Source organism: Halictus rubicundus, chromosome 4 (assembly GCF_050948215.1).
Source record: "Halictus rubicundus isolate RS-2024b chromosome 4, iyHalRubi1_principal, whole genome shotgun sequence".
Lineage (NCBI taxonomy): Eukaryota > Metazoa > Arthropoda > Insecta > Hymenoptera > Halictidae > Halictus > Halictus rubicundus.
In genome coordinates this window covers 17066644-17082926 of record NC_135152.1, presented here as the reverse complement: position 1 = coordinate 17082926, position 16283 = coordinate 17066644, and the positions used below count along the sequence as shown (strand labels likewise).

Here is a 16283-nt window from a genome sequence, read left to right as displayed (position 1 = left end):
ATTTCTTTTTTTATAAAATTTACTAGAGCTTGAGAATGTTCCCTTAACATTGTCTCTATGCAAATGCAAGTAGTCAAATTCACTTTAGTCTAAGTTGTTCCATTACTAAGAATTGTGGACATTGGGCTTAAAATAATTACAGTGGTATTATTATGTTACACTACCAAAGTTTACGTTCATAAAGGAACATTCATAAGCTACACGTACGCTTTCTGCACAGTATACACCTGCAGTCTTTTATAGCAGGAACTGATATATTTTATGTATATATAAATACGAAGTCTTTTATGTTTTCAAAGTACAACAATTTATGTTTCTGGCACGAACCTATGTAAAGCACTAGTCAAGACTAGTAAAGAGCTTTGAAGGCCCTGAGGTAAATGCCTTTGTAACCACGAACCCTTATACTGCTCTATGTGAGCTAACATTTTATTTGCTATATCAGTTCTAAACGTAGGTGGCAGATTACAGACTCCTAAATTAATAACTGCGAGACCCATATTGCTATTAGGATTAACACCAACACCTATCAATGTTCTCCCGATTTTGCATGCGGTCAACATTAAATCGGCGGTCAGTTGAAGTTCTTGCAATTCCATTGACGCAAACTTCGACGATAAATTGCATTCATATAATGAATGAGAAATACGTTTAACTTGTTTCGTTACCTTCTGTTGAATAAAGAATAAATTATTATTTACAAGGGAAACATACCTACTTGTACAATTTAATGTTATAACGTTCATACTTACTGCAAATAAGTCAGCCGAAAGGTACTCCAAATTTACATTGTCAGGGTCTGTTAATAATCTGTATAACGTTGATCCTCGATTGTCAGGAATTTGTTGTAAATCTTTAGCTCCTTGATTTTTACTTAAGGTAAGTACCAATGTATCTAACCGGCCCAGTTCTAGTATTGCATTTCCAATTTTATATTCGGAATCTTGGAAAACGTGAACATCCAAAAATTTTGTGATACATTTTTGCCTATAACACGCGATACATGGAATATAAATATTTCATATTAACATTTAGTATGATCCTTACAATGACCCACACAGTTGTGTAGACTTTTTTACACGTTACAATTAAAGGAGTGCGAGAACCTGAAAATGTCGGGATCGGGACGGGTTCTCAAAAATTTCAGGATTTTCAACTCGTCTTGACCCGATGCCTTCTTGACCCGTCCCGTCCATCGGATAGACGACATTTTTTGGTTTTCGCGCACCTCTAGTTACAATATTTGAATTTTTTTATAATGTTAGTACCTTGATCCGTACACTTCAGACACTTCGTAGTTGTCGTCAACACACATGTCTAGTTCACTCACTGGATTCCATGCTAACCCTGCAGCTATTAAATATCCAATCCATGCGAATGGATGTGGGGTAAGATGATGACTTCCAGACCAGTGGGCTACAACTATACCTATTGAATTTTGCTCCAAGGAAGTCTTTATTGCATTTTTTGTGTTCGCATACGTCGATGCCGGGCATCCCGCTAAACTATTGTAACTTGCTGTTCCAGAGCTAGGTAAAACATTACCACCAGTTACTCTAAACACTTCAGTCCACTCAGAAAAATCATAATCCGCCTATAAGTTTAATATACATGATGTTTAAGGATGATGAGCAATTTATAACAAATGATTACTCACAGACAAATTTTTACCTGAAATCCATATTCAACAAGAATAATATTATTAGGTATATTATGAAATTCTGGTTTGGAATGTAAACCGTTCGAACAAAGCATCAAAGTTGTACTCGAACTCAAATTCAAAATATGCCAAAGCTCTTGGAGACAGGAATATGATTTAAATACTTCAGACATATCTGTTTCTATAGTTTCATTAATAGATAAGTTCAAATCGAAATTGTCTGCTTGAACCAGCAAACTAGCTAGCCTGGGTCCAACATGAACATAACTTAAACTTGGAAATACTGCTAGTAATTCTTGGAAAATAGGCCACATTTGTGATAAATGATGCTGACCCACGTTTGAATCAACATCTAAGGTTGGAACTAAATCTAAATGTCGATCCCTGAAATAAAAAGAACTGTTTACAAACAGTACCTAATACAAATATTAGGTTGTTACATATGGAATGTCTGATTTTTAACAGTAAGGATAAACAACCGCAACTTTTCTCTAAATAAACATATTAATCAAAGTAAGCAATATTGTAATAAACGTATACTGTCAATGAATTACAAGTTTCTTGATCGTATTACGGTAGAAATTGAATTTTTTGGTCATTCAATCCGTTTATCTACAAGATTGTTATTGTCACTTTGTAGTTTTCTTTACCATCAACGAATAGTGTGTAAAATATCTAAATTAAAATTGGTGATAGAACCTTAAGAATCAGCTTAGTACGTCAAAGTGATATACAATAAACCTGTAGACTGTAATAGTCTACAATAATGGAATCAACACGTTTTATAACATTTGCATTCTAAAATCGAACATTTCATATGCAACAACCTAATAACTTTACATGAATTTAGACAAACCTGCAGTAACGGTCAAGTGTGACCATTTCTGATTTTGTGTAACAAATTTGCCAATCACAATTTGGAGTAAGTCTTGAGTACAAATGCAGATAAGATATTTTAAAGGACGACCATAAATCGATCATATGTAATAAGTATTCTAATGTTGGTATACGACCTCTGGGCGAGATATCTAATAATATCCCGCGATGTGAAAATCTGGGTTCATCTTTTATAAAAACAGGCTCGATTTCACACGCGTCTGATCTACTCAGATTTTTGCTTAGTCGCAATATTTGTACAAACGTACAAACTGCGTAATGTAATCCTGCCAAACTTCCAGCGCCAACTTTAATAGTGTTTTGGGAAATATGTAATTGATAACCGTCAGGTTTATTGAATAATTTCTTGTTTACTATACAGTCAATTCGGTTGTCATTAGGTAATTTGCCGGAACTTGGATGCACTTCACCGATTTTTACATCGTGACCCAACTCTAATAAATGAGTTCTGCTGATTTCCCAAACATCTAATATTCTATGTATAGATTCACTGCCCTAGATAGCAGAACATCGTATCATGATTATGCACGAAAAATCATGTAATAATAATCAGTTCAATGAATCTACGTACCTGTATTATAGATATAAAAAATTCTTTTCCAGCAATGAAAGGTGCAGAACAATTTTTCAATTCAACAACAGTTTTTGGTTGTGGCCAAAGTAAATTATAAATTCCGTCTTTATCGGTACTTTTTGTTGGACTGTCTTTGCCTGTTTCTCGCAAAGGTACATCGTACACTGGATCCAGAGACTTGGTAGATTCAATAGAAAGTTGACTCATATTACTTGAAAGGCTTTTTTGGCAGAAGTTTCCTTCTGAAAATGATGCAGTTGGGCTATGCATAGTGTCAGTGTCATTCGATTCAATGTTTGATAAAAATCTTTGAATAAAACAGTGTAAATGTTGTTTCCCCCTGGAAAGATCACAAGGACCTTTCCCTGCAAAGGTTCTGCAAAAATATGTTCCATTTATAACCTAGTAAAACATTCCTCCTGACTGTAATGGCGTAACATTGATTTACCCTTTAGTTGCTCGTACAAAAGGATTTGCACCTGCTTGTAATAATTCTTGACAAATAGCAACATCACCACGATTTACTGCATCATGTAATGGTGTAGCACCGCAACCATTCACAGCATTCACATCTGCTCCTCTATCTGTAGTATTAGATATTATATTACATGATAAAAAAAAATGATTCCTTTAGTATATAAAACGTTTAAAACATATTACCAATTAGACATGCAACTATGTCTTTATTTCCATAACAAGCGGCCCAATGTAATGGTGTATTTTTACTGCCATGGGAATCCCATGAATTTACGTTTAACCCTGCATCTAGTAGCTGCACTACTCTGTCTACTCTGTAAATAATTATGCAATATTGTTAAGGTAAAGTTACAGAGTAATTTGTACTTTCTATTACTATAATAATATAATACTACATACTCTGATGCAGCAGTTGCTCTCAACAATTCCTCGATATATGTACGACGTATTGCATCGCTCGATGCAACATCTACCGCATTCTGTCCATTTACATTCTGGACAGCTGGATTAGCACCACAACTTAATAATGTTCGTACAATGTCTGGCTGATTATTCTACATTTTACCAAAGAAAACAAGTAGCTACTTAATTTCCATTTTTGTGAATTAATACATAAGAAACACTAATATTTATAAGTGCTCATAATTTCTATATAATAATTTATAATTCATGATATGTGAAATTACCTTTGCAGCATATGAAAGGAAAGTACCTTCTTCTAATAGTGGTTGATTTAGAATCTTATCTTTTGTTATACCTTCAGCTGTATTGCCATTTTCACCTGTTTAAAAAATAGAATGAAAAGTTTAAAAAATTGTGATTCATGGGCTTCATTACGTAGAGTATGCTATGTACAATGTGACCGGTTTTTATCTATTTTTTGTATTAGTTTATATATTAGCATTTTCTATAGAACATTATGTGAAAAATCACAAGTATGAACATTATTTTAGTATAAAACTCCTTGCACGTACATGCATCTAAAAGGGATCTAATTATATCGGTACGTCCATGTTCAATAGCTGTACGAATATTCTCGCAAATGTCTTGCATTTCTGCTTGTTATTATGTCATATCAAAATTGTATGTCGCACAACATTCTTAAGCAGTTATTTAAATGTCAACTATTAAAAATTATCGCGAACATGTCACTAAACCTGCTTCTCATATTGCTATGGTTGGCGTTATGTTTGACCATAAACGAGACACAAGAATAGATCTAACAGCTCACGGATTTTCGGTTCCTAAAACGACTGTTTTACCGACCTAAAAATTAAAGAATTACTCGGTATTTCATATCGTGCGACACGAAACAGTATAATGTGACTGGAGTACTCCTACATTTCGTCTGTGATATTGGTTCCACAATATTAGTTCCGACCGATACGGTAGGATGTGACACAAAAATGGTAAGGGGGCTCTAGAGCTCCGCGGACGTGAGACAAAAAAATACATTGGGTGGTTGGTCTACTCTTGTACCTCGTCTGTGGTGCTGGGTCACGTGCATCCTGCATGTTCTTTCGTTTATCGGAAGAGTGCGCTGTGAGACCGGTTCTTAGCCTAACTTTTCGTTGTGGCCACACATTTGTGGCACGTGATACATTGTATTGGAGTTTGTTATTGTGATAACTTGCTTATAAACGTGTTTTATAACTATTAATAGTTAGTGGAAGAGCCTTGATACAATGGCAAAGTTTTGCTTAAGTAAGTTTAACGATTCTCTCACTTGAATTTAACTTTTTTTACAGGATACGACTATGCAAGGTTATGTTTACTCCAAATTAGTGGATAGTAGTAAACTGCTCCGTTTCTATTGACACTTATCGTTTAATCAATTTAATATTCTATTTGTTACAGAAAAACAGAGCAAGCGTATGCCAGCTCGAAAAAGATATAAAATCGAGAAGAAAGTGCGTGAACACAACCGGAAGCAGCGGAAGGAAGCTAAAAAGCATCCGAAAAGTAATCATTAAACGTTAATATTAATACTTTAATTACCAGAAACCTATTATCGCTATTGAAAAATTCATTAAAAAAGCATATGCTTATTGATTTTGAAAAGACTATTAATTATTCACTGCTGTTAAAGTAAAATTATTGAAAGATGCTTCAGATATAAATATTCTTTCTAATTTTACAGAGAAGAAGAAGATAATGGAAGTTCCAAACCAATGTCCCTTTAAAGAAGACATTCTGAAAGAGGTGGAGGCCATGAAAAAGCAGCACGAGGAGGAAAAACAGAAGCTGCGTGAAGCTGCTCGTGAGAAAAAGCGCCAGGAGTTGGCTAAAGGAGGTCTGCAAGGCTTGGTATCCGCTGCAGAGAACAAACAAGCAGTGCACCAAGAGATGGAAGTTGATGGTGTTCACGAGAAGATAAAGGCTGCTTTGGGCAAAGAGGAAAACTCTCTGAAAGCCTACTACAAGGAGTTCAAGAAGGTCATAGATGCGGCTGATGTTATTCTTGAAGTTGTTGATGCCAGAGATCCCCTGGGCACCAGGTGCAAAGAGGTAAAATAAAAAAAAAAAGTTCATTAGTCTATTTAACACTTTATGTACCAATAATGATCCAACAATCCTCTAAGAATCAGAGGTAAATTCTTAAAGATTTTCTAATAGAGTCATTCATAAATCTCTTAATATGTTTTGTGGAAGTTAAAGTGTTAACTTGTATTTTCTGCAGGTGGAAGAAGCAGTGCAATCAGCAAAGGAGAACAAAAGATTAGTAATCGTCCTAAATAAAGCGGATTTAGTGCCCAGGGAGAATTTAGATCAGTGGTTGAAGTATTTGCGAGGTAGTTTACCAGCTGTAGCATTTAAAGCGTCCACGCAAGCTCAGGCAAGAAGACTGGGCAGAAGAAAATTAGGCAAAAAAACGGAGAGCATGATACAAGGCGGCACATGTTTCGGAGCGGAGCTTCTTCTGTCCCTGCTCGCAAATTATTGCAGGAACGTTGGCAATGTGAAAACCAGTATTAGGGTAGGGGTCGTCGGGCTTCCGAACGTTGGAAAGTCCAGCGTGATCAATTCTTTGAAGCGCAGCAGAGCTTGTAACGTGGGAAGCACTCCTGGTATGTCCATTGTATCAATGAAACACGAAATATATATTGTAGTTTTTATACGTAACTGATAAACAAAGGAATTTTCTGATCAATGAAAAAAAATTTTCTTTTTTTTTTGTTCTTATTAGCACCGAAAATTTAATTTTTTTTGGGTTATAGGGGTCACGAAAGCTATGCAAGCGGTGCAGTTGGACTCCAAAATAAAATTGCTAGACTCTCCCGGTATAGTTTTCGCCAGCCAAGGAGAAAATTCGGATGATTCGGTTGCTCTTAAAAACGCAGTGAAGATACAATCATTGAAAGACCCACACACACCTGCAACTGCAATTTTAAAGAGGGTCTCCAAGCCGCAAATTATTGAAATGTATGACATACCGGAATTTACGACGCCTGACGAATTTTTCGCATTAAAAGCGACTAGGATGGGGAAGTTTAAGAAGGGAGGAGTACCGGACACCATGGCTGCTGCTCGTAGCGTCCTCGAGGATTGGAACTCTGGAAAAATTAGGTGAGCATGAACTATAGTTCGATACTTCATATTTTAACGAAGGTTCAATCAATTTTTCATTGTATTCGTGGTCAAATATAATCCTTAATGGCGAATATAAAGTACGATACTGACCTTTGAATATAAAGTTCACCTTATTGAACAGTGGTCCGCATGGTGACCATTAAACTAAAGATGTTACACGGATAATGTCATTCGATTTATTTTCTCAAGATATTATACTGTACCACCTGAGCAACCAGTTTGCCACGTATCAGCGGAGATCGTCAGTCAAATCAGCAAGGAATTCGAAATCGAGAATTTCGCGGCAGAAGAAAAAATGATGTTGGACACATTCGAAGAAAATACTGTTAAAAATTCACAGCTTGATCCTCTATTGATCGAAAGCACTGGGCCAGTAGTCTCTGCGATGGAAATAGAAAAGCAGAAAGAAGAAGTATGTCCATCAAAAATATTTTCCTCATCAAAAAAATAAATACAAATTTTTTTAGCAAATTAAAATACAAAAGAAGCTGAAGAAGAAGATGGAGAACACGAAGAAGCATGCTAATGATACCCGGAAAAAGAAAACGGACCCTCTGCACGAGATCGAAGGCAACCAGAAGTTGAATAAATTGAGCAAAATGGCATTCAAAAAAGAAAAGAAGGAACGGGCTAGGCGAGGTGCGTGTTGAAATGAAAAATATATTTTTTTGGGAGCACAAAATATAATTTTTGGGCTCGTTTTGTTACAGAAAAAGTAGCTGTGCAACTATCGGGACAACTAGAAGGGTTCAATCTCTCCGCTCCCGATGATTACGACTTCAACACGGATTTCGTTGAGAAATAGGTAAACGAATTTATTATAGGCATAACAAATCTGTAGGAGTTACGTTTGTACGTATAATGTATATAACAAGAAACGTGCGTGGGCTAATAAAAAGAAAATGTTTTTATACAACCGATTGTTTTTCCTGAGTGCCACGATAATCTAAATGACGCAGGTAATGATTTTAATGGCGCATAACCGCCTCTCGCAAGCGTATATACAATGCGATATCGTGCCACACGAGAGACAAAATATTTTATAACCTAGAATTTCCACCGCTCACGGACATCCTTGTCTTTCCTTAACACTATAATTGTGTTAAAATGACGGGTTATACATTTTTAAATTTATAACTATTGATATTTTAAAGATTTCTGGGATATTTATTCAATGGAATTATTTCTTCGAACATATGATAAAAATCACTAAAAGTACAAATAAATATATTTTTGCTATTTTTATAAAGCAATGTGAAATAGTCGTTTTTACTGCTCCGCAGATCCAGCGTTAGACCCAAAAACAAATTTGTTTAGGCGCGATACTTCATTCTTTCCGTCGTTTCTTATCGATTATAGATTAGAATGATTAAATGAAGACACTATTGATCTCCACTCCCCTTCCCAGTCACGATCACTATACAAGATACTCCGGTACTCGATAATACTTTCAAACTCGGAGAAATGGATGTTCCGTTGTAGTTGAAAGAACGAAAACCGTTTGTCTTCAGATTAGATGGAGATAATGATAAGTAATTCTTTGGCAATTCGAAGAATTGAAACCGTTCGTCTTCAGATAAGATGAGAGTAATGAAATGCAAATCATAAAGACCGAATTTTGCTTTTACGTCTTCGGTAATATTCAACGGTGCTAGATATCCTGCGGTAATTGTGAAAATCTTCAAAGAGCAAATTTTCTTTGCGATAAAAAATGAAATTAAAATTGCTCGTCTTCGGAGAAGGTAAAAATAATACAAAATGAATTACGAAGGCTGAATTTCGAAGGAAGATAAAAATGACGAATTAAAAAGACCGAATTTCCTTGCTGTTTTTTATGGTAATATTCGACGTTGTTGTATACATTAGGGTGCTGCAGAAAACCTTGAAACTTGATCAAACCGAATAACGTCCCTGCTTCTTCCAAACATAACCGGGTGTCGAGGAAAGTGTCTGGAGCCGAATAAACTCGTAAATAAGCGTAATCCAGAGTTTGTGCTCGGAATGACAGTCGGCATGGTGTGCCATGAAGCGGCGGCTGACAAGGAGTTCGCTACAAAAATACGCGTCGAAGTATACTGCACTTGCCTGGTTCATTCTGTCGAGTAGTTTGGCCGAGTGCAAATAACGTTAGTTAGCGATGGAGACGTTTTCTCACGTCGTCGACGAGAACGATGAAAAATCGGTCAGAGGAAGCGCGTTGCGTTTAGAAGCTCATGGGGGGAGGCAGCGCGCTGGTGTCATCAAATTGGAGCGAGTAGGACAATCAGTGGCGTGCATCGCGTAAGATAATCGAGCGCGTTTATCAACTCGCATGTCATTCGACTACAAGGTTCGCACAAAGCAGCCGGCGACACAGTGTGCGAGAACCTCTACTTAGTGTCGTCGTTCAGGATCATCTCAGCGACCTAATTACTCCTGACCCTTTTCCACCATCGAGAACACCATGGCAGAGGATCAGGGGAAGAAGAAGCCGCAAGTTACGTTCCCTTTGAAGCCCCCTGGACAGACCAAAGTCTGGAAGGTCGTCGAGGCTGCGGTCAAAGGTAGACCAGGGCCACCTGTCAAGTTCACGATTCAAGAAGTACCCGAGGACAGGTACGAAGAGGTCATCGAACATATGTGCACTTATTTCATCGCCGACGAACCCATGTGCAAATGCTGGAGTGAGTTGTTTAACATTCTTTTTGCGCGATTTCTTGTTTGCACCGAATTGCATTAACCCTTAACCTTTGCGTCAGCTGCGCGATTGACTTTCAGGCTACGCAGCTATTTGCTATGTGTTTTTCAATAGTTTTCTTCGTGTTCTTGCGAAAATGTTACTGGACGTTGAATATCCATTTTTTCGGCACTACTGTTGCATCAATTGATAGTTTCAAATAGTGAAGGTTAAATATTATTTGTACCTCTGGGTCGTTTGCACGGGGGCTATTTAAATTATCTTATTGGGAAAAGCTAGTATCTATCCAAAAGAAATTGTCAGAATTGTTCAATAGCTGCAATTTATATCTGACAGTCTGGTTTAGGTATTTAGAATTTCTCGAAGTAAATACCAATTATGAGTTAATCGATTATGTATTCGCTGTTATTTGCACTGATAAGCCGCCGTTTATTTGGTAGCTGGTAGTGCAATGAATCATTAAGACGATAACGCCTGAATTATTTATGTGTCCACCTAACATTGTAGCCAATTTTCCAGCAATTTGAAAATGAGCGTTTAAGAGATTTCGATACTTCTTTTCGACGTAGTCATTCGGAAGGCTATTAATAAATTTCCGGGAGATAAAGTGTTAATTCACGGCGGGGGCTCTTGTGCCATAACTTTAAACGAGCTGGCGCGTTTGATAAACACAATCAGAGAGCGAAACGCCGTCGATACGTCGGTTATAGTAGATACTATGATTCTAATTCTAATTAATTGAAATCTAATTAATTTGGTTAATGCGATGCAGATCAATGCAGCGTGGTTCGTTCCCGTGGTAGACCTTTCGAAAATACAGAATAGTTTATTGAGTGATAAATTCGAATAATTGAAGGTGATGGTTCAATGAGGGACATCATTGCACCGGAATCGTGCAATCTTCGAGCAATTTGCGAGGTGTTCTTATTGATATTTACTGTTGAGGAACTTTTTCAATATAAGTAATTGTAGATAACTACTTTTAATACCTCACGGTAGCACATTAGGGTTAATGAACTCCCTGACAAATTTGCTATAATTTTCTTTCCGCTGATAACTGCAAATATGAAATTTTTAAACTTCTGTTGAACAATCGAGTCTTGATAAAAGATTTTACTTTGATGTATCATAACTCGAAAAAACAGGTGATAAAAAAAAACGGCGGGCTTGAAAAATGTTACGTTGTGAGAATAAGATCGTGTATGCGTTGGTTCATGACACTGTAATTTGTAAGATGATACCATGACATACGGGAACGCGTCACGGCAGTGTTTATGCTGTGATTGTATGTTTTCGAGAGTTTCGAGTCACTTAATTGACCAGAAGGAGACCAAAATATGGACCTCTGTGTCCGACATTTCGAGACCTCTCATCATACTCACGTAACAGTTTCATTCGCCAAAATTAGGGACAATAAATCGTACCTGTTGAATGCTGATTCAACAAAAAGCAGTAGCACAAGATTCATTTTGAAGTCTTACATAATTACCAGACACTCAAATCTACCAAATTTTAGTCCATTCGAATTTGAATTTCTCCATCAATAATTCCCCCAAAATAAAAATTCTCAAACATAGGAGTTCGTCTGAACCTAATAGGGTGCACAAATTAAAGGAAACTAATTTTGCAATTTTTAAATAGAAACAAGGACTGACTTAATCTTAATCAGAAAATTACTATATAGTGAGAAATTGCTTCAGGTTAAAATAAAATAAAATAAAAATGGTATTAATTTTTACTACAACCTTGTACACATCGTAAACGCACAAACCTCCCCAGTCTAGTTACAACATTAGTGTAATTATTGCCGCGAACATTTTCCGATTTAAACTAATTATTCTCCACAAAGCAGACATTCGAAAATGAGAAATTTCAAAGTACACGTCGCCTCGTGCTTATCAGCAACATTACACGATAGTGCCAGTGACGTTCAACGTTGGTATACTCCCACAGAAGCTCCTGTGCTTCTCGTTATCTAACTCCTATTACAAAATTACATTGCGTCGATCTCCTCGCAATCAGCGATTATCGAACTCTAAACACTCGAACTGCACTTTTCCATGCTACGAAGATAGGGAATCCAGGAGATTGCGAAAACTGTACCGCTGCAGTGAACTGTTAATCCTCGCACACTGTTTAGGAAATTAGGACTTAATATAATTGAGTAATTAATTATTATGCTATTTTCAAAGTTGGTCAACACATTTTCTCTTACATAAATAATTTTTCAAGGCGTTCAATTTAATCACAGTTGACACTCAATTTTGGGAAAAGCCTGCTTAATTTACAATTTCAATTACAATGTGTACACACTATCGGTGTTCGATTGATTAATATATTTTAGCAAGGGATGTTGCAACTGAAGATAGACGTCTGTTTTACGTAAAATTGACCTGATCCATGCACAAGGGTTAATATTCGCTTCGGATCGTTGGGAATTACAGTGATTGTGATTTTGTAGATGGAGTCAAGGATCCAGATTACGTGCAGTTCTTCCGAAATCTGTGGATAGAAACGTTGAAGCAGGGCTTGACTGTGGGAGCCTTTGTCGAGGACCAAAATGGCGGCAAACCGATTCTCGCGGGCGTGAACGTGATCATGCTAAGCCTCCAGGGTGACGATTTCGATCGAGAAAGCATTGGCAAGGTTAGCATTTATCGTGCAATTGTCACATGCCAACATATTTCCATGTTTACACTGATCAGAAATATTTTCAACCGACTGTTTACAACGTATCCGTATTATTTGCAGTCGAAAAGGGCGCAGCAGCTAATGACAGTCCTCGAAGAACTGCTAAAGAAAGCAAACATTTACGAGAAATATGGCGTGGACAGATACATGGGAGCCATTGGTTTGTCTGTGCATCCATCGTACAGAGGAGCTTCCCTGGGTGGGCATATTCTCAACGTCAGGTGAGTAAAGCAATCAAATGAATCCTTGTTAGAGAAGAGGAAAAATATTAGCATCTCATTACTGGACTGCGGATCTGTATGCAAAATAAAAATTTTCTGTATGAATTGACACGGCCAAATACAAATATCTTTCTGTTTTTAATAATTTTAATAAATCGAGGGTAATACATTGATATTCTTAATCTCTCTTAATCTTTTCACTGTCGCAGGTTTTGCCTACTACTTTTCGCCATAAAATCCGCAATCTACTAATCGATGAACCTTCAATAAGCTAGACCAATCGATTTTAAAATGAAGGTGCAATTCATTCATTGTGAGGGCCACCAATTCGCAGAACTAACAAAATCAGGCACAGTATCGAACACTCCAGCGTTAATCGTTCAGACGTTTCTCCTCGGATTTAAAACGAATCAAGGAGTGACAAAGAAAGTACACAGAGTGACACTCCAGCTTCAATTGGGATTCATCAAATAAAGATAAGCCCTGAATCGCCGCGACGGGATCCATTGTTCGGTTGCTCTGAAAGCCTGCCAGTTAGGGATAAGAAGAGAGAGAGAGAGAGAGAGAGAGAGAGAGTCTTTCTCGAGGATAAGAAAAGAAATGTCGGAGGACACTCCATTAGCGAATGAAACACCCGAGGCGTCCACGTGCCGAGTCTAGCTTCCGGGTGTCACACCGCGCGAAAACCGACTTTTCACCAATTTGTCCTCTTGAACCAATTAGAAAGACTATGTCGGAACAGTATACCAGGAACGTGGGCTCTTAAATAGTCGAGAGTCGTCAGTCGCGCGTCACTGTCAACCTGACAGTTTCGGCGCGTTAACGAAGCTCAACGATGCCTGAAATCCTAGAATATTCAGTTCACGCTCGTGGCAGCACCTTCCTCAATCAGTGCATTCGTTAACCTCCTTGATTAGGGACGAGAAACAGACGGTATTGTCATGTAGTTCAATCGTGTCGTTATTAGCAGACACCGAATTTTGTATATTTACAAGAGAAACGAGTAGATCAGATATAAAATGGTACGAACATTAGAGGAATTAATGTTCATTATTATTTTTTATTTATCACGACTGTTAGGGGCAGAAATTAATTTCTGCCGCAGGACAGTTTTGCATAAAGATCCGCAAGCTAGTAGGTATTAGAAAAATATTTATTCAGACGAAGATTTTTAAAATGCAGCAGACCAGTTCAATATGAAATCTTTCAAATTTATATCGCATCGATAAGTGGACATGACTCTTGGTTCACAGTATTACAAAGTGATTGATTGTTAGACCCGGGATGTTTATGCACACGTTTTTCATCTTCAAGTGGACTTTTGAAAACACAACAGCTCGGAATTGATAAGCGTATATCAATTTTAGAAATGAAGCGTCGAAGGCGTTACGACACGATCAAAGTTTACGCGACGATTGGAATTAATCTTACTATTGTTTCAGGAACGACATTGGCCGCGAGTACAACATAGAAGTGACAGCGACAGCGTTCACTTCGCCGATCTCGCAGAAGCTGGCAGCACGATGTGGATTCGAGGACGTCGTCGCCAAAGATTACGACGATATGCTCGACGAGGAGGGGAACAAAGTCTTCCCAGGAATTGAGGCGAAGGAGCTGAAGATCATGGCCAAGAGGCTCTATTAAAATTCATTAGACAGCTCCACCGTCTTAAATCTTGCCGAGAGTTACCTCTTTCCCTTTGACTCCAAACGGAAGCGAATTCCCTCAAAAAAGTAAACGAAGAAGTTACAGTACGATTTTAACGAGCCTTATCTCCCTTGACTCCTGTATACAGTTCAAAAAAGATGCAAATTCCTACCAGAAAATATGTGAAGACATTAGAATGCAATTATTTAGCGACCCGTATCTTCTTCGACTCCTGTGCACTCTCTCAAAGAAGAAGTGAATTTTTAGGAGAAAAATAAGTAAAGCAATTAGAATGCAATTCCTTTGACTCCTGCGAGCTCGCAAAAAGAAATGAATTTTTCAGAGAAAAATAGGTGAAGGAATTATAATGGAAATGTTGTTATACTGTCAATGTCATTAATGCCCAACTACGTTTTGGACTAATTTTTCATGACTGACGAAGGGTTGTAGGATAACAGTTTATTGTACATATGAATAAAATGACACGATTGAATTTAGAGTAATATTGACGATCGATTTCTTCTACAAGAAAATCGTAGAATAGAACCGCCAGGACTGTATTAACTTTTTACTTTCGATAAGGCTTAAGTAATATATAGCGGAGTTTTTGAAGCATTGAATTTAATATAACAACGACACGTAACGAACCATATGCTATCATTGTGCAAAAGTTCGTCAAAATCAAACTGGTACAGTTAGAGCCCTTCCCTTGTCAATTAGCACCTGGATGGCTGGACCATCCAGGTCCATTTTGACCCGAACCATATTCAGCTCCTGGTGATGAATTTGAATCGAAAGTTATGTAATTGGAAAGACCAATGGATCTAGATAAAATATCATTAAAAGTATGTTTAAAAAATGGATGTACAATTGTCTAAATGGAAACAAAAATTTAAAGTTGGAGGTGAACAATCCGGTGCAAGGGCTTAAAATCATCTTGAAGTCAATCAAGAGTACTTCGATGGAACATTTGCAAAACAACCGGAAGTAGCATGGTTGCAATATCGTGGACGACGTGGTCCAAAGGAAACGGTTCAAGTGACAAGTTGACGTCCACGCGTTCTGCAGCGAACGGAACCAGTAAATTGCCTCACAATGGAACAAACGGTTTCAATTTGCGTCAACGGAGAACTTTATTCTCGCCAAATGAACAGGGTTCCCAATTTCAGACTTCTCATTAAAAAAAGGAAGAGAGAGAAGGAGTCGAACGAAACGAGAAAGAAGAGAGAGAGAGAGATAGAGAGAGAAAGAGAGAAAGAGAGGGAGGTGAAGCGGAGAACCAATCGAGCCCGGTAAGTGGGTTTATAAGCGAAATTAATGAGCGTTCGCTGGGGACGACCGTCGAATATCAATTGCACGGGGACCACAAGGTACGCCTAACTGTTTTATCATCGATTGCAAACCGATATGCGAGCGTTCTAATAAGCGGCGACACACTCGAGGCGCGCGCCACGAAATCCAAACGAGCCGCACGTGCCCTAAATGCGGCCCGCGGGAATATTATTCGATCTTCCGGCTATTAACCGACTTCGGTTTGTCTTGCTCGATTCCCGATAACTGGACGATTGTTTTGCGAAATCTACTTGTTGCTAATTACCGAAACGTTCAGACGTTCGGGCGCCTTCTTGCGCGAAGGCTGTCTTTAAGAGCGTGTTCGATTTACGGGGGTTGTAGGGGATGCGAAAAGCATTCTAGGGTTAATTGAAGACGTTATAGACATGAGGAAAGACGGGCCATGAAGCAACCTCTGGGGTTCATTACAAAAGATTGTGCAACCGTTAAAAATTTTTTGGGCACTTGGAAACATTTTACGGCTGTGGAACCCTTCAGGGGTCCATTATGAAAAAT

At 37.9% G+C, this 16283-nt stretch overlaps 3 protein-coding genes across 3 annotated transcripts; 2 read left to right on the top strand and 1 right to left on the bottom strand.

Moving 5' to 3' along the window:
* Position 1: 1 nt before the first annotated feature.
* Positions 2-4803, bottom strand: LOC143353675 (uncharacterized). The gene is made up of 11 exons (XM_076787164.1): positions 4583-4803; positions 4295-4389; positions 4008-4162; positions 3792-3922; positions 3580-3715; positions 3129-3507; positions 2517-3052; positions 1672-2044; positions 1269-1594; positions 753-987; positions 2-671 (listed from the first exon to the last, which is right to left on the bottom strand). The coding sequence occupies exons 1-11, from the start codon at positions 4659-4661 to the stop codon at positions 309-311; spliced, it is 2808 nt and encodes a 935-aa protein (XP_076643279.1). The 5' UTR covers positions 4662-4803; the 3' UTR covers positions 2-308.
* Positions 4804-5122: 319 nt separating this feature from the next.
* Positions 5123-8113, top strand: Ns1 (Nucleostemin 1). The gene is made up of 8 exons (XM_076787162.1): positions 5123-5312; positions 5466-5570; positions 5749-6116; positions 6289-6676; positions 6827-7175; positions 7389-7611; positions 7667-7838; positions 7910-8113. The coding sequence occupies exons 1-8, from the start codon at positions 5294-5296 to the stop codon at positions 8002-8004; spliced, it is 1719 nt and encodes a 572-aa protein (XP_076643277.1). The 5' UTR covers positions 5123-5293; the 3' UTR covers positions 8005-8113.
* A 1387-nt stretch (positions 8114-9500) lies between these two features.
* LOC143353673 (arylalkylamine N-acetyltransferase-like 2) lies at positions 9501-14545 on the top strand. Its single transcript, XM_076787161.1, has 4 exons — positions 9501-9862; positions 12338-12522; positions 12628-12788; positions 14231-14545. The coding sequence occupies exons 1-4, from the start codon at positions 9643-9645 to the stop codon at positions 14430-14432; spliced, it is 768 nt and encodes a 255-aa protein (XP_076643276.1). The 5' UTR covers positions 9501-9642; the 3' UTR covers positions 14433-14545.
* The last annotated feature ends 1738 nt before the right edge of the window (positions 14546-16283 follow it).

Coding starts and splice junctions, on each gene's coding strand:
- LOC143353675 (XM_076787164.1), bottom strand. CDS start 4,661: ATGCAAGACATTTGCGAGAATATTCGTACAGCTATTGAACATGGACGT. Junction 3,923..4,007: donor AGAGCAACTGCTGCATCAGA/GTATGTAGTATT, acceptor AATTATTTACAG/AGTAGACAGAGTAGTGCAGC. Junction 1,595..1,671: donor TTGTTGAATATGGATTTCAG/GTAAAAATTTGT, acceptor TTAAACTTATAG/GCGGATTATGATTTTTCTGA.
- Ns1 (XM_076787162.1), top strand. Junction 6,677..6,826: donor TAACGTGGGAAGCACTCCTG/GTATGTCCATTG, acceptor TTTGGGTTATAG/GGGTCACGAAAGCTATGCAA. Junction 7,839..7,909: donor GAAGGAACGGGCTAGGCGAG/GTGCGTGTTGAA, acceptor GTTTTGTTACAG/AAAAAGTAGCTGTGCAACTA.
- LOC143353673 (XM_076787161.1), top strand. CDS start 9,643: ATGGCAGAGGATCAGGGGAAGAAGAAGCCGCAAGTTACGTTCCCTTTG. Junction 9,863..12,337: donor ACCCATGTGCAAATGCTGGA/GTGAGTTGTTTA, acceptor GTGATTTTGTAG/ATGGAGTCAAGGATCCAGAT. Junction 12,789..14,230: donor GGGCATATTCTCAACGTCAG/GTGAGTAAAGCA, acceptor CTATTGTTTCAG/GAACGACATTGGCCGCGAGT.